The sequence below is a fragment of the Ixodes scapularis genome, unplaced genomic scaffold (assembly GCF_016920785.2).
Source record: "Ixodes scapularis isolate PalLabHiFi unplaced genomic scaffold, ASM1692078v2 PGA_scaffold9__187_contigs__length_104089568, whole genome shotgun sequence".
Lineage (NCBI taxonomy): Eukaryota > Metazoa > Arthropoda > Arachnida > Ixodida > Ixodidae > Ixodes > Ixodes scapularis.
Genome location: NW_024609884.1, coordinates 70663035 through 70680216, shown reverse-complemented (window position 1 = coordinate 70680216; position 17182 = coordinate 70663035). Strand labels below are relative to the sequence as shown.

Here is a 17182-nt window from a genome sequence, read left to right as displayed (position 1 = left end):
TGTGTTGTATTGGTGTTAGTATGTGCCATGTATGTATGTGTGTGCGTCCGATATATATTCAGCTGATAATAGTGGTATGCATAATGTATATACATGTGTGATAATAAGGTGCTGAAGGGCCCAGCGTAAAGTAGCGGTGTGAGCAAATGTTTTTTTTTTTTTTTTTTTTTTTTGTAGCACATGAATTGAGCGGTATTTAGTGACATCTAGCCTAGGTACTTGCAATTACTCTGCTTGACCCTGCCATCTGGTGGCAAGCGATTTAACCTTCTTTCACGCTTCGTGATCATTTCTAGGACAGCTTCAAATTTGCTCTTTTTGAGAGCGGCTTTTGGTTTCGCGAATGGCTTACCACTCCTCCGTGATCTGGTGTTGACGATGGAATAGTGGCTCGAGGAATAGAAAAAGTAAGACGTAAAGTGCTAGAAGTAACTGGGTATCGGTTGTCTCTGTTTAAAATCGCAGTCCTGACGACGAGAAGACTGAGTGACTGCTATCGAAACGCAAGTTTCTTAACTCGCGGGGGGCGCTGGCTTCGGAAATAAATACAGTTCGTGGAAAGCTCGTGTTGTGCTTTTATTTGCTGCTCTGCTCGACCCGTACAGTCGCCGGCCATATGAGCTCCCCCGGCCGAACGCCGACCGGAGCAGCAAAAATCCCGCATGCGGCGCGTCGAGCGTTGCCGCGTTCTGGGAGCCGGGCTATTGGGACCGAACCATTCCATTATCTAAGGGGTGGACGCAGGAAGTTTAATAGCATTCCGCGTTTTGGAACGCGAATCTGAAGCACGGCCGATTACAGTCCCGCTTCCGGTTGTAGGTAAACGCACACGGCCTATTGAAATTCTTCACTGCATAATATCTCTGACGTGTTATATGCTATTTTTTATTTGTAAAACCGGTGTGTCATTTTAAATATTTCCTACGGAAAAGTAATCCTATGCCACAAGCTTACAATATTTCTTAAACCTAGACTAGACAATGACAAGCTAACTTGAAATAATTTATTTAATCTATAAGAATATGCTATAGATAACAAAAAAAAGTTTTGTGTCGAAGCAGAATAAAGATTCGGGCACTTTTCATGAACGCGTTTTATCGAGACCCTCTTGTTCTGCGCTCAGTAGCGTGTTGCTTCGCCAAGGGTAATTCTCTACACGATGACTTTGCAGATGGCTTCCTGGTCGGCCACTTCTCGCTTGCCGGGGGATCATTGTTGTCACGCCATATATTATATAAAAGATAGAGTTTTTACATTTGTAAGCATCGATCGAACACTGCTGCTTTATCTACGCCTAAAGGAAGCTCCAGTTTATCAGCAGTTATAAAATCATCTCTGAGCACTTGGGGCCAACACCCGAAGACGGCAATTCTAATCGGCCATGTTTTTGCGGTTCACACTTCTAAATGCTGGAATTCCGATAAAAGTTATGCGTCCACCCCTTTGATAACGGAGTGGTTTGGTCCCAATAGCCTGACTCCCAAAACGCGGCAACGCTCGACGCGCCGCGTGCGGGATTTCCGCTGATCCGCTCGGCGTTCGGCCGGGGGAGCTCATATGGCCGGCGACTGTACATACAATAGTAGTCGCAGCTTCATTGTTAAGCCTCACTGAGCTCGACTCGCTAGATTCGGGGCCGCCATAATGAGATGCAGACGACGGAGGAATTTTGCTCCCGGGCCAGCTTTCAGGGTCGAAAGTTCCTTCCTTTCTTATGGAACGTATGTGTAGAGAGCGTTCCTCCCTTTGGGGAGGACTATATAGACCCTTTTTTATAAGAGTGCGCTGGTTATGCCAATCATTGACGTCACGCATTTCCCTCCCCGAAAAGCATCCCTCGTGCGAATAGCCCCTTTGAAGCGGCATGTAAAGCCATTTGTGGGGAAGGTCTTTTTAGGCGAGGATTAAAGAAAGAACACGATAGGCAAAAGTTTACGTTTTCCGAGCAGAATCTGCTTGATCGCTAGGTACTTCATGCCTTCTGAACCGGTCACCTGACCAGAAAACCTTTCTTGCGGCTATTTTAGCAGTCAGGTGATATAGCCACATTGATCAGGAAACCGCCCCAGGAGCGTGGAAACAGAGGAGACGAACACGAGTCCAAGGTTAATGTTTGTCCCAAATGATTCAAACAGGAGACGACGGACGACAAAGGAGACAAGAGACAAACACGGTGCGTGTGTCTCATATCCCCCTTGTCGTCCATCATCTCCGGTTAGAATCATGTGTAACGTTAACCAACTCGCCTGTTTATTAACCTTGTCTTTTAATGTTTGTGATTGACCCGTTTGTCTGCACGCTCTAGGGTTGATATCTTAAAGGGGCACTGACACCCCAAAGGTCGTATTTATTTTTATTGTCTAAAACGATGCAAGTTGCAGTCATAGACACGCAAAAAAAAACGCATCGCGAAAAAAAATTTTCCCGCGCGCGCGCGCGCCTTTTTATTTTTGGCGTTTGATTTTCCCGCGTCTCGCCTCCTCGCTTCTTTTGATCGGTGACGTCAAAAATCAGGAAATTTAGAAGCTTTGTAGGCGACATCTCTATAACATTTAATTACGGCAATCCTAAAACATGTTTTTTAACGCAATTGCGAACGCACTACGGCCCTTCTTTTTGAAATACCAAAAATCGGGAGTTCGTTGTGGTGCCGTCTCCTGGATTTGTATCCTCCAACGGCAAACAGGCGACACCGCTCAAAACCGGTCCGCCGCAACGCCGGGCGCTCGCTCCTTTCCTCCTCGCTTTGGGTCGCCATGGCAACAGCAGGGAGTGGTGAAAGGAAGTCGACTCTCAGGTCTCCGCGATTTTTGACGTCAAGGCACCGGCGCCGATCGCGCGGGAACTTCGAATTCGGCATTTGGAAATTGTTTTTTTACTTCACGAATACTGAATTCCCAAATCTCAAATTTTGAGGGTAATGTCCCGGCATCGTTTTCAATCGTTTCGGATAATAAAAAAAAAATATGATTTTGATGTGTCAGTGCCCCTTTAAGATTTTCCTAGATTATGATTTATTTTTTTTTTTTTTTTGTACGAGAGCGTGGGATGCAACGAAACTATAACCATGAGCGTATCGTTTCTCAATATCCTCGGCACCTTTTTTTTTTCTGATTTCTGGCATCTTGATTTATCGAACATTTCACATTTGGTGGTTTTCTTGTAAACGTGAAAACACGGAACACGGGAGGAGCAGGTCAGCAAAGTGTAGCTAAATAAGAAAACTAATGTTTCCATCAATTCTTCCTTTTTTTTCCCACGCAAACCTAATATTTACAGGAACACAGATACATGCCAATAACAGTGAGCCCCTCCAAACTCTTTTCGGAGGTACCCACTCTAACCGGTTCACTGCCATGAAGCTCTTTGCCGTCCACGTGAGCCTCCCATGGCACCGTAACGTTACAAGAACCCTTGCTGCACAGCATCACGAGTCTGCACGACCGATTCGACGATGACGTCGCGTGGACCTTCGGGGCGTCCATTGCCGATGCCGGAGAACTGGTCCTTTTGTCGGGACCCTTCCTTCACCCTTCCTTGAGCTGTCCAAGACCTCATCGAGGCCAGGCGCTTCGGCCAAATGGGGTGAATGGCCAAAGGAACGCGAATGTCGTGCTCCTTTGGAGGAGAGACGGAAGTTACGCTTGAGATGCCTTCGTCAGAACCGATGTCCGGATGATCGTCGGGTGCGGCGCTCTTTGAAGATTCTTTCTCCAAAACGTCGCTGTGGTAGGTCGCTTCCAGGGTACATGGGGCTTTGTGGTCGGCTTCCGGCGTGCTCGCATTTGTTTGCTTGGAGCTGTTCATACTTCCGGTCCAGTAGGAACTGTCGTTGTCTTTTAGTGAGTTCACGAATTGTATGGTGCGCTCCATTTTAATCATCTCCAGGTCGCTCGTGTACGGTACGCTTCTCTCGCTCTGCAATCGACTGAGCCGAAAGTTGCGATTACGTTCGTCAAGATACCAGGTAGGCGGTTCCTTCCTGGCGCTGTTCTGGGCGAATGGATGTTTGTTCTGCCAGATTTGCGCCACTAGCAGAAGCAGGAGAGGTATGGAAGCACACACACCCACTGCGGCGAGGACAACAAACCGGTAGTGGCCCTTGGCGCATAATGCGCTTCCGCTGCCAATCAGCGCGGCGCTGAAGATGAGGCCTATAAGGATCCGATATATGCATTTATAGTTGCGTTCTTGTAACTTCTTCAGGTTCCTCGCCTGGCCTCCACCACCGACAACTGAAATTGGTAGAAAATAAATGAGAAACGTGGAAAGAAACAAAGTTTTACAAAAATATTCAAGCAGTCTAAATCCTATCCACATTTAAACGACTTTCTCAACTTCCATCCAGTCACGTGGTATCGAAAGTTTTCAATAGATTTTCTACAGACTTTCTTTCAACCAAAGTCTATAGAATACAACCACTAGAAATTCTATAGAATTTCTATTGCCGCGTTTTAATAAACTTTCTATGATATTTCTATAGACTAGATTTGATAGGATAATAACATGCAGTGCGGAGAAGCGACATCACGCTCAGTTGGAGCGTCCTCGCGGAGGCTGCTTTTCCAACTTTCTCAAATAATTATTGCCTCGTTAAAATATTTATAATTATAGATACAGTTCCTTAACCCTTAAAAACCACATTTGATATGAATTATTGGCGGGAAAAAGCAACATATCTGTGTATTCATGATGTCTGCATATGTGCACACGGTATGTTCGGATTGGATGTTTCCGTGGATATATTGTGACAATCCTAAAAGTAATTTTTATGATTATTTTTTTCATGAAAAACTGGCCATTTGTTTATAGAAAGGGGACAAAAAAGTTGTTAGTATCTCTATCTGTTTTCTATACAATTTCTATCTCATCTGTATACACTGAGTTTTATGTAGTCTACGAAAATTAGTGGCCAAAAAGCCTTAACAGTGGATAATAAAGTGGATACATTTTCTTTAGAATAGCATAGCCTTAAGCATTATTCTCTATAAACTTCGGTAGAAAGTGAGTGACTTTTTTTTAGGGGCGAAGCTCCTTAGGGGCTAGCCATGTCCGTATGTCCGTCCGCCGTCCGGCGTACCCTGCTCGTGAGTTCAGGAGCGAGAGCAAGAAAAAAAATGAAAAAACGTCTGGCGTGCCCCTGCTCGTGAGCTCACGAGCAGGAGCTCACGAGCTCCTCCTCGTGAGTCCAGCAGCGAGAGCAAGAAAAAAAAAATAAAAAAAGATGAAGAAAAAAGAAAAAAAGAAAAAGAATAAAAAAAATAGGGGGCTGTGAGATGCCATCCCATCTGTCTTCTTAAAAAAAGAAAAAGAAGAAAACCACACATTCTTCTACTGACATGAATGAAAACGGCACCATCAGCACTACCTATGACCAAAATCAGTATCAAGAAAAAGAAGAAAAAAAAAGAGTAGGGGGTTCTGAGTTGCCATGACTCTGGCCTCAGCTCTCGAGGAGACCAGACGTATGCTCGTGAGCTTCCTTCCAAGATTCGATCATTGCACCGATACGAAAGGTTCCTGGCACCTCATCGCAGCCGCCATGGATACCGACGACCGACAAGGACAAGTCACCTAACCAGCCGACACGCCAAGCGACCCTCGGAGGCGTTTTGAAGGGTCAGAAGATGCATACTGGAAGCGGAGTGGCTAAGCCTACCGCTGCTCTTGCCCAAGCGATTGAAGGAAGCATTGGAAGCCAGGCGTCCTCGACCGCCGTTTTACAACGGAACATCGTCATGGACGCAGGATACTTCCTGACGTGCAGTACCAACAAGGATTGGGTCAACACTTGCATGGCTAACCAAGCATTCCTGAGGAAATGCATGGAGCAGCGGGAGAAACTTCAAACACTGCTCTCAAACAACGAAGAGAACAATGGTTTCAAAGAAAGCCAAACCGAAACGACGCCTCTTTGTGACGAAGTCTCTGCCATGAACGAAGAAGAGTTTCCTACTCTGGAAAGTAGCTCGCACCAAACACGCGAAGAACAACATCGCCCCATCACCGACGATAAGAACGACGACGGCTGGCAGACAGTGCGACGAAAGCGAAAACACAACCAGGCGTCAGCAGGCCAACGTGAGTCTTTCGACAAAAATGTTCCAAAACCACCAACCCAGACGGTTGTTCTCCGCCCTGTGTGAAACATAACATCGAGGACTTCTCGACAAAAGAACTCCGCACCGCCATAGAGAAGGTCGGGATAAACAACGTCGACGAGTTCACCTTGCACAGACACGAAAAAGCGAACACCATTGCCATCACCACTAGGAACAGCTCGCTCGTTTCCAAGTTCCTGCAGATCACGGAAATCCCAAACGAACAACACGGCCCACTGGCTGTGCAACCCTACAAGGCGATAAGCTCAAACGAAGTGCGAGGGGTGATATGCCTTAATTCACCACACGATGACCCAGCAACTCTCGTAAACGAGCTTACGTGCAACACGCACAAGATTGTCGCAGCACGAGCCCTGGGCATCAAGCAAAAGACCATTCTCGTTACCTTCGAAGGCAAAACTGTGCCCCGATATGTCCGCTACGTCTTTGAGGTCTACAAGGTGTCAGAATACAGGCCAAGACCACTGGTCTGCTACGGGTGTCATCAACTCGGCCACAAGTCTGACGTATGCCCCTTAAAGATCAAACGATGCGGATCGTGCGGACATGAACATGGAGAAGTTGAAGAATGCCAGGCCACACCAAGGTGCCTGAACTGCGAGGGACCGCACATTGCCACGAGCAACGAGTGCCCGAAAAGAAAAATTCCACCGAGAAGCAACACGCGAAGAAATAACCAAAGTAAGAGATCTGCCACGAGAGGAGGTATGACCTCGCAGTCTTTGAAAAGTGTGTTCACACAGACATCTCCAGCACAAACGAGGACCCTCTCGGACAATTCGTGGGCTAACATAATAAGGCCTAATTAACAAGCAACCGATCCGGCAGGGTTATTCTACTCCACAACCTCCGCACCATCCGGAAATGCGCAACAACGGCAGCCGGGGCAACAGAGCCCAACCTCACTCCTTTCAAACACTACACCAAGGATGCAACTCGATTGGGAAGCAAGGTTCGAGACACTGAGCCGAAGGGTTGAGCAAGGTTTCGCAAACGTCCAGACCAACACGAGCCGAATAGAACAACTAGAATCTCTAGCATTTGAGATCCTCACCAAGGTGAACTACATCGGCGAGAAATTCGACAAATACCTCACTGCCAAACACCCACCACAGTAAATATGAATTGAAATTGAAAAAACATGATAGCCGCAGCAAAACGGTTAAAAGCATTAAGGCTACGGCCCGACAGCTTCGAGCTGAAGGCCGTATCATCAAGATACGATGGATCCCCGGACATCAAGGTATCCACGGAAACGACGAGGCACATGCAGCCGCACGGGAGCAGCTACAGGCAGTCCCACCCGGCCAAGGCTCAGTGCACCCCGTCGTAGATGAAGACATCGAAGACGACGTCGACCCGTCGGAAATCAAAGCCCAAGAACGGCTAGAAAGAAGCCAAAGACTCGCCGATCTACGCAGGCCAGACGAACACCCCCTTCCATCGACATCTTACAGTCGGTGGGAGCGTGTATGCCTCCGAAGGTTGCGTACAGGAACCGCCATGACACCGGCCTTAAAGTATAAATTACGAAAAAGCAACAACGGGGAAGATTCCAAAACTGACATGTGCGATCACTCTCAAATATTGGCAGACATCAAACACATCATCTGGGATTGTCCCAAAAGTGACATCAAGCGGAAACTAGCTTTGAATGCTCTACCGCCACAAGAAAGACCATTCTGCCTAAAGGAATGGGTTCTTCCAGACGGCACCCCCGAGCACAGAAAAGCAATTTTAGACTCGCTGATAGAGTTCATCAAGTCCGCCGGACTTGATATTTACATTTAGCCCCAATCCCTCCTTCCCCTTTCCCTGTAGCCAATGACGAGTTTCAAGGGCAACAGGTACCCCACCTGAAAAAGAAAACATTTTCTCACTCACTCTGAGTTGCTGTCTTCTTAAAAAAAGAAAAAGAAGAAAACCACACATTCTCCTACTGACATGAATGAAAACGGCACCACCAGCACTACTTATGACCAAAATCAGTATCAAGAAAAAGAAGAAAAAAAAAGAGCAGGGGGTTCTGAGTTGCCATCCCATCTGTCTTTTTACAAAAATAAAAAGAAGAAAACCACACATTCTCCTACTGACATGAATGAAAACGGCACCATCAGCACTACTTATGACCAAAATCAGTATCAAGAAAAAGAAGAAAAAAAAAGAGTAGGGGGTTCTGAGTTGCCATCCCATCTGTCTTCTTAAAAAAAGAAAAAAAAAGAAAACCACACGTTCTCCTACTGACATGAATGAAAACGGCACCATCAGCACTATCTATGACCAAAATCAGTATCATCAGCACCACCCGAGCTTCGCCCCAATCAACATCATTCACCACGTGGAGATGCGGTAATTTTTTGTAATGGGTAAGACACAGAAAACAGATGGCACGGTTGTGAAGGTTTCAAATGGTCACACGTGTCGAGCTAATGGCGACATGTACAAACGTCCCACAAATGCGTCACGTTGGACACTGTTACGGCTAGAAAGTGCGCATTTTCACTCTATAACATGCACGGCCGCGTGTTGGCGCAGTCAATGTCACCTAGAAGACAAGGCCTGCGCATGACGTTTCGTTAGTAGTAGAGTTCCTGTAGAGGCTCCCTACGGGAGCCAGAGTTGCGTGTTCATCCCCGTAGCGCCGTCTTTCCTGCAGAGCATGTTGTTTCTGCTCTTCACATGACTGAATTCCGCGAATAGAGGCGCCGCGCGTTCGAGGAGCGCGGCGCGCTCAAAAGTGGGGGAACGTACTGTCGGGACGCGTACAACTTCTACTTTCCTGCACGGCATTTGGTCCAGACCCTCACGTGATCGGATCTCGGCGAATAGGGGCGCGGCGGCACGTGGAAAACAGACGCGCAACTCTGGCTCCCGTAGGGAGCCTATACAGGAACTCTAGTTATAGTATAGCAGACTGTAGTATAGATCCCCGACCCGCCCCCCGAGCCGTATATGTAGAGAGTTTGGCCATTCGTTGGGAAGTATAGGAGACAAATGAAGCGGCGCCATTGGCCGAAAGCGGGCTGGGCGTGTTCCAGGGCGTCTTCAGAAATTCGAATGTGACCAACCAGAAGCCGGAAATAATACCCTGGCGGTGGTCGCGAGAAACAAACCTGATAACTGCATTGGAGTAACTCTCGATGGCTGAAAATATGGTACACGTGATGTTTCAATCACACTCATCTAAAATGATGGTGGAAGAGTGCGACTAGCGGAAAGATCGACATAATCCTTACGCCAAACGCCAAGCGCCGGGAATCTGCCGTCAGAGCGGTCACACTCTGTCCGCGCAAAACAGAGTTGAGCGGCGCATTCGTTTCTTACATCTTTCTGCATGATCATGATGAGACAACACGTGCACCCTATTTTCAACCACAAAGAGTTACTACACTTCGCTCTTACGCACTTATTAAAAGCATATACGAACATAGACCTTCGATTATCGATCGGCTCAGAATTGTTTCTCGCTACCACCGCTAGGGGATTCTTTTCGGCTTCTGGTTGGTCAAGAGAGCATGCCAAGCCCTCTTTCCGAGTCTGCCACACGCCCTGGCGCTGCCCGCGCCTCCATTGACCAAACTCTCTACATATACGGCTCTGCCCGCCCCAAGCGGCAAACACTGCATGCTGAAGCTTGGTGAGTGTATGGGCCGCGTCAGAACTGCGTCGCATTCACTGACGGCCACAGCTGTGTGCGCGACTGATGAGCGCGAGCTGATAGCGAGCTTCCACTTCATTTGCAACTCGCATGCGAACACTCCCTCAGCCAGGAGCGCTAGCTATAGCACGCGCTCCTGGCTTTGAGACGTGCATTTCTAGCGCGCGTGCTCATTCTGCGGAACAACGCTTCAAAGCAGCGACATCGAGCTCTCGTGCTCGTGGCGTTGGCTGCATTCTCTGCTTAAAGCCTGGTTCAGACAGTTGCGTTTGACTGCGTTTGACTGCGTTGCGGCAGCGAAAAACCAGGACATCCCTGCTGCCTATATCGCGTGCCAAGATGATTCCTCGAATTGGAGTCCACGCTTCATACGAAGCACAGATGTGCCGGTGACTCGCTTTCGGTTCTCGACGCAACGCACTCAAACGCACTCAAACGCAAGTGTCTGAACCGGCCTTAAGAGTGAACGGAATATAAACAGCACCCTCAAAAATAAACTATTTGCTATATTACCCAAGCATCAAGGAGAATGCAGGGATTGGTGTTCCACGTGCCACACGCGCACGCCTTCCCCGTATAAAAGATTCGAAATAAATAACCAAAATAAAGCGTTGACGAACGCGCATGCAAGATACAATTTGTTTTAGGTTTTTTCTTTAGAAAAGTTACCACTGGGCTGAGGCCAGCACGTGCGGCGCGTGGAACACCAATCCCTGCATTCTCCTTGATGCTTGGGAAATATTGCAATAGGTCTATTGCCCCATGCCAGCCAGAGCCGTGTATACAGAGAGTTTGGTCAATGGGAGGCGCGGGCAGAGCCAGGGCGTGCACCAGACGCAAAAATAGGGCTCGGCATGCTCTCTTGGCCAACCAGAAGCCGAAAAGAATCCCCCAGTGGTGGTAGCGAGAAACAGTTTTGGTCGTTTTAATAAACGCGTAAGAGTTAAATTTAGTAACCCTTTATGGTTGAAAATAGGGTGCACGTGATGTTTCGTTCACGATCATGCAGAAAGATGTAAGAAACGAATGCGGCCGCTCGAACTCTGTTTTGCTCGGACAGAGTGTGACCGTTCGGACGGCAGATTCCCGACCCTCGGCGCTTGGCGTACGGATTATGTCAACGTTACTAAAACACTCAGTTGGGAAACTCGCCGTCGAAACCTGGGCCGCTGACGTCCACCGAGACCGAGCTAAATGCGACAACAGCGCCACTCTTTTTCGTTTGTCTGTACTATGGTCACCTCGAGCGTTTTGAAAGCCTGTTTTTGCGTAAAAACAAACGGAAAAGACTCTTTTTGTACGAAATTTATTGGAGTTTAGTACCAAATGATGGGCGCGTGATGTTTTTATCATCTTTAGTTCGCAGGGTTTTGCGGAAGAATTAGTATTGTTTTTATACAACCATGCCTCAGCGGGCCTTTCAGGTAGCGCGTTTCGCCCTAGGTGCATTTTAACTTCAGTAGGTAAACGCGGCGCGTCCGCCGGGGAGACGGGGATGGCACCCCTGCTGTATCTGTTCTGAAAGCCAAAATAAAAGTCGCGTGCAGTTCTTCGAGTGGCCGCTGCGGGAGAAATGGTGGCGTTGTGTTCGTCATTAGCTCGGTGCTCGGAGACAGATTGGGTCCATTTTTTCAAAGCTGTCTCTATGGGAGTTTCCCAACTGAGTGTTTTAGTAACGTTGGATTATGTCCATCGTTCCGCTAGGCGCACTCTTCCACCATGATTTTGGATGACCGTGATTGAAACATCACGTGCACCATGTTTTCAGTCACCGAGAGTTACTCCGACGCACTTACCAAGTTTGTTGCTCGCGACCACCACCAGGGTATTATTTCCGGCTTCTGGTTGGCCACATTCGAATTTCTGAAGACGCCCTGGAACACGCCCTGCCCGCTTTGGGCCAATGGCGCTTCCTCATTAGTCTCCTATACTTCCCAACGCATGGCCAAACTCTCTACTTTTACGGCTCTGGTGCCAGCGTCCAGCGAAAGGCTTTGCAGCCCTTCGCGCATCGCATTTCCTCTCGTGCATTTGACGCTCCACGTGAACTTCTTCATCGTGTGCTATAGCTACAGACACTCGGCGTGAGCATCTGTTTCATTATCTGCTACACACACCACTGAAACAGGCGATGGAGCAGACGATGTCGCAGTCGATGGAGCAGATCGATGGTGCTCATCCGGGCTAGCTAGGGGCGCTGAGGGGATCTACTAGTAATAACGTTTAGAGGAGGAAACGCGCAGGCCTTGTGTTCTAGGTGGTATTGGCCTAGTCCCCCGATTGAGGATATTTGCATGCAGCTCATAAGTTGGGCACGAGCGTTCCATTAGCACTTGATTTGGGCTTGTGACAATCAATAGCTCGACAAGCATTCGGGCAGTGGTTCATGTATAATCGCTTTAATGACGACAATATAGTTTTAGTAGATCGTTCCGATACCTCCAATACCTCCGGTACCCTGATAACGTACAATATCCGATAACGAGACGGCGCATGCGCAAAGGCGGCAGCAGAGTATCGGATATCATTATCAGAGTCATCGGAACGATCTACCACAATTCCATGTATCCGAACCCAATAGACGATTGTAAACGAGGCACCTGGCCGCCGTCATGTTCCTGCTGCTCGTGAGCAAGAACGTGCCAGTGCAAGCCAGCCAAAGCTACCTTCACGCGCATGCTGCACGTGTTTGCGTGTGTCTGGAACTCGGCGCGTGTCCTGTGCTTTGCCAACCCCGAGCTCAAGATCACATGGGTGCTTGTTCCGGTTGCGAAGTGAGGGGGTGAACCAACGAGCTTGAGTAAACTTAGAGCGGTAAACCAGCGGTCAAAAATGGCACACCCCCGGTTGCCGCCATCTTGCCTGTTTGCCACATTAGTGATCACGTGACGTCAAGATGGCTGCGCCTAAGGGTGGGCCAGATCAGATTGGCCAGATCGCGGTGAGCAGATGGGCACTCTGGGGCTGCGTTCGAATCTTACTCGAATGGCGCCGAGTTAATCCGGCGGATCAAGTCACGTGACAAGACAGCTGCAGCAACGCTGGACGCGGGTAGGTTGCCGAACGCAACGGGTACGAGAACTTCACTCAGGAGTGCCAGGAGTGAGATAGAAGCTGCGTTCGATTTACTTGCACCTTCTGCACCGGTGCAGAAAAGTGTGGGGCAGTGTACTTCCGGTCGTATCTCAATACATATACCGGAAGTAGACTGCCCTACACTTTGCTGCACCGGCGCAGGAGGTGCAAGTAAATCGAATGCAGCTTCTATCTCACTCCTGGGCGAAGTTATCGTACCCGTTGCGTTCGGAAACCTACCCGCGTCCAGCGTTGCTGCAGCTGTCTTGTCACGTGACTTGATCCGCCGGATTAACTTGCTGCCATTCGAGTAAGATTCGAACGCAGCCCCAGAGTGCCCATCTGCTGACCGCGATCTGGCCAATCTGGGGGGCTAAGCTCGGCGCGGCGAGATCGAGGCGAGTTCTCCGCCAAACTCGCCGACCACCGCGATTGGTCGGCGCCGTGCATGACGACACGCGCCGACACTCCCTAGATCGTGACGTCAGAACGGATGGTTTGAGGCGGTCGGAGAGTTGCATATTCAGAACTCGCGGCGAGATGCGGTGACGTCATTGTGACGTGGCAGAAGCCGCCGCGGAAGGGAAAAGCTTGCCGGCTCCGACCTAGGCGAGTTTGGGCGAGTTGGGCGCGAGATCAGGGAGAAGCGTCCAAAATGGCAGCGTTTTCGTTCGTGTTTTGCCGTCGGCATAGGTATTTAAACCACGCCAATGTGTTTGACATGGACGACGTTGATTTTCAACAACACTATCGCCTCTCGAAAGACGTGGTAAGGTGGCTGTCCGATGAACTGCGTTGCGAACCGGGCTTGAGGCGATGGAGCCGTGAATGGACTGTTGTCCCCGTCGTGAATCCTACATACAAAATCTACAAAGTGAATCCTAGAAACCAATGTGTTTTTACGGCAATCTGCAACCAGGAACGCAATTTACCATTACCTACAGGCTTTTACAATTATTTTGATGGGTTGCTGTGCTGCGTAGATGCAAGATAAACGCACTTGATAAAATTCAAACTAAAACAGATGATAGTAGAAAAGCAATATACATGAATGGCGCAGACTAACAGCTGTGTAATTTCTTTCTCATCTTTCTTCTTCCACACCCTATTTTGACAAACAAATTGGCCGTTAGTTGTTTATACAGCAGGAGAACATGCCAGAACATTGCGACATTGTCACCTACTGTAGATAAGCAATTTAGCCAGTGCAGTATGACTGCTAGCCTAGGGTCTTTAACGTGCACCACGTCGTAGTGATAGACGACCGCATGCCGGTACGATGCTCATCAACATCGAAAAGGGCAGGGGTGGGGGTGAATCCACGATCCTGGGTTCTGCAGCACGAGCTTTCGCTCCACGTGCACCCTATTCTGAAAAAAAAAAAAGATATTGTGGCTGTATGGCGGTGTGGGGGGAGAAAGATGAGAAAGAAATTACACAGTTGTTAGTCTGCCCCATTCCTGCATGTTGTTTTTCGTCTATACTCTGCTTTAGTTTATATCTTTATCAAGAGCGTTTTTCTTGCATCTACGTGGCGCAGCAAACCATCACAATGTCTAGTCAACTAGCCCACATCCAAGCAATGTTTGTATAATTAGCATCCCTGCTGTTACCTATTCTTATTTGTCATTTACGATTTAAATAAAAAAAATTGGGCTGTATGTATGTCGATACTGCCTAAAACTTGGTCTGCCTCAACGGGGAAGATTCTCCCAGCTGTAGATGAGAAATTTAGCCATGCAGTGCCGTACAACCGCTAGCCTGGGGTCTTTAACGTCCATCCCGCAGTAGTGTTACACGACTGCACGCCGGTACGATGCTCATCAACATCAAAACGGGCAGGGGTGGAGATTGAATCCAGCATCCTGGGTTCTGCAACGGACTTTTTGCTCGACGTGCTCCGAGCTGGTGTGCGCTAGCCCAGCCGGCCACCGGTCCCCCGATTTAAATAAAATAAAAACCCTTCACCGCGGAGCGTAGGGAAAAATCGGAGCTACGCTGGGGAACTCGCCGCCGCCGGGGGGGTCGGAAATGTAAGAGGGGGAGTGGGAAACTCGCCGGGGCGGAGTCAAAAGAAGCTCCTCCCCTCCCTCGTGACGTGGCATCGGAGAGATTCCCGCCGGAGGCGAGCTTAGCCCCCCTGATCTGGCCCACCTTTGGGCGCAGCCGTCTTAACGTCACGTAATCACTAATGTGGCAAACAGGCAAGATGGCGGCAATCGGGGGGGTGCCATTTCCGATGCAGGCAGGGGGTTCCGGTTTACCGCTCTAAGGTAAGACTCAAGCTCGTTGGGGTGAACGCCGCTCGTTTTTGTTCAATTTTTTGTGCGACTATCAATGCGTGGGGTGAAAAAACTGACGCGTGTTTCATAGGTTTTAAACCTCAAGGATTCATTCTAAGCGGTATCTGCGTAAAGTACGAAAATCGTTGCATCGCCTTTTTAATGAAATAATCCGCGATGGGAGGGGGGGGGGGGGGGGGGGATTTCTTCGCGCTCTTCAAGCCGCACCATTTCAGCGCCTATTTAGAAGACAGCAACAATGAGCCTGAGCCTGGAGACTGCTGTCTGTGGATAAGACAGAGCATCTAAGTTGGCGTTGACGGCACCTGCACTCAACGCCGATTGACTCGTGTGGCGGGTTTCGCCGCCTACCTACATGTCATGCGAAAGAAGTCAGTATGCACGTACATATTTTGTAATACCCATGCCACACGGGCAACTCGAATGTCATTTACAACGGACGGCATTTGAGCGGACTGCCAGTCAGCACGCGACACACTGGGTGTAGCGCATTCCACGTGCGACAGATTGCGAGCAGATTCGCCGATCACACAAATGTCATTCGTTGTAAATGGCATTCGAGTTGCCCGTGTGGCACGGGTATAAGTGTGCCTTTCGGTCAAGGAATTAGATACCTGAGCAAAACTACACCCTGCAGTCTGAGGTAACTTAGACACGGGGACACAAACACCTTTTAAACAAAAACTTTTTTTTTTGTCAGCAAGTAAGCGCATGTACAGTGCGACGCGACCATTCTACACCTAAACTGCCCGCGCGTCTTCTTTTCCGTACGCCAATCGGAGAGTGAATCACTTCTATCTGCAGAAGGAGGCTAGCAAAAACACCTTGCACCTAGAAGTGATGCGACGCTGAGGGTCATGTGTCGCATATGTCGCACTCCGTTCCCCGATCTGCTAGTGGGAGCCGCCATCTTGGTGCTTAGTGCGGAGCACACGCAACTGTTGATAGTCACAATTGAAAAATGCGACTTCCTCAGCTTTAGATACGGTCTTAGGAAGCTCAGGTTACATTATTCTTCCCTGTCGCGAGCTGTTTTAACATTTCTTGAGGGCGGAAAACCTTCTTCTGCAATCCGATAAAGTTTCAGATAACTGGCAAGCATGCTTCTAAGCACCAAGGTGACTGAAGTGTCGTTGCTCTGAAGCGTATAGCTTATTTAGTGACTCTGTGGTCATCAGTGTAGGCAACTGCCCCCTTTGCCCGATAACTGGTGCAGCCAAGGCGCGTTTCACAGAAAGTTCGCGCAGAAACAAGTGAAGGAACAGGGTTGTCAATCACTGATCTCTATTGAAGCAGGCTGGATCGAGGATCGGGTGCCCGTCGGTGGCACCACCGGCGGCCGTTACTTGACACCAGGCAATACACGTAAGTCTATGGGAGAAACATACAAAAGTAAGAATATTGAAGCATGTACGGAGGGCTCGAAGGCGAGTATTTTATTATGTGCTGCGATCATTATATTGGATTTGGAGATCGAATCTGTATTTGTCAAGCGTTCGAACGCCAATTAAAGAATCAAGCTTGCCAGAGCATCCACGGCTGAGCTGGCAAGCTTGCTCTCGTAGTGGAGTAAAAAAAGGAACTTGTCATAAATAGGATCGTCCTCGGGGAGGCAGAAGTTAATGGATGTCAAAAAAGTTCCATGTTTACGGCGGTTTTTCGTGAGTGAGCGAATTCCGCGTAGCAAAGCTTTCAAGCTTGTCGTCTGCTAAATCTAACTCGTCGAAACCGCCATTGACTACGCGGTGACTCTGGGTAGCTTTTGTCTCATTGAGCTGCACTACATTTTTCACGCAGCAGAGCCACTCATGACCACAAAACATTTATTTATAAGAAACATGTGATGGCTGTCAGTTTTAATGTTTGTGCACAAGCTATTTGACAAGCTTCCCGGAAAGGAACAAAAAAGTTTCATTGCCGACAACAGCTTGAACATGGGGGAAACTAACCATGCATTTGGTGGTGTCAAGCAATGGCTGCCGTTGGTGCTACTTGACCCCAGCAAGAAAGGCGTCGATTTGCGA

At 48.6% G+C, this 17182-nt stretch overlaps 1 protein-coding gene across 1 annotated transcript in view; it reads right to left on the bottom strand.

The window, feature by feature from the left end:
- Positions 1-3017: 3017 nt before the first annotated feature.
- LOC115311378 overlaps positions 3018-17182 on the bottom strand; it is a 28824-nt gene continuing 14659 nt past the window's right edge. Inside the window, exon 2 of the mRNA XM_029969995.4 lies at positions 3018-4235. Coding sequence (XP_029825855.2) covers positions 3403-4235 — 833 coding nt within the window. The 3' untranslated portion in view covers positions 3018-3402. The remainder of the gene's footprint in view (positions 4236-17182) is intronic.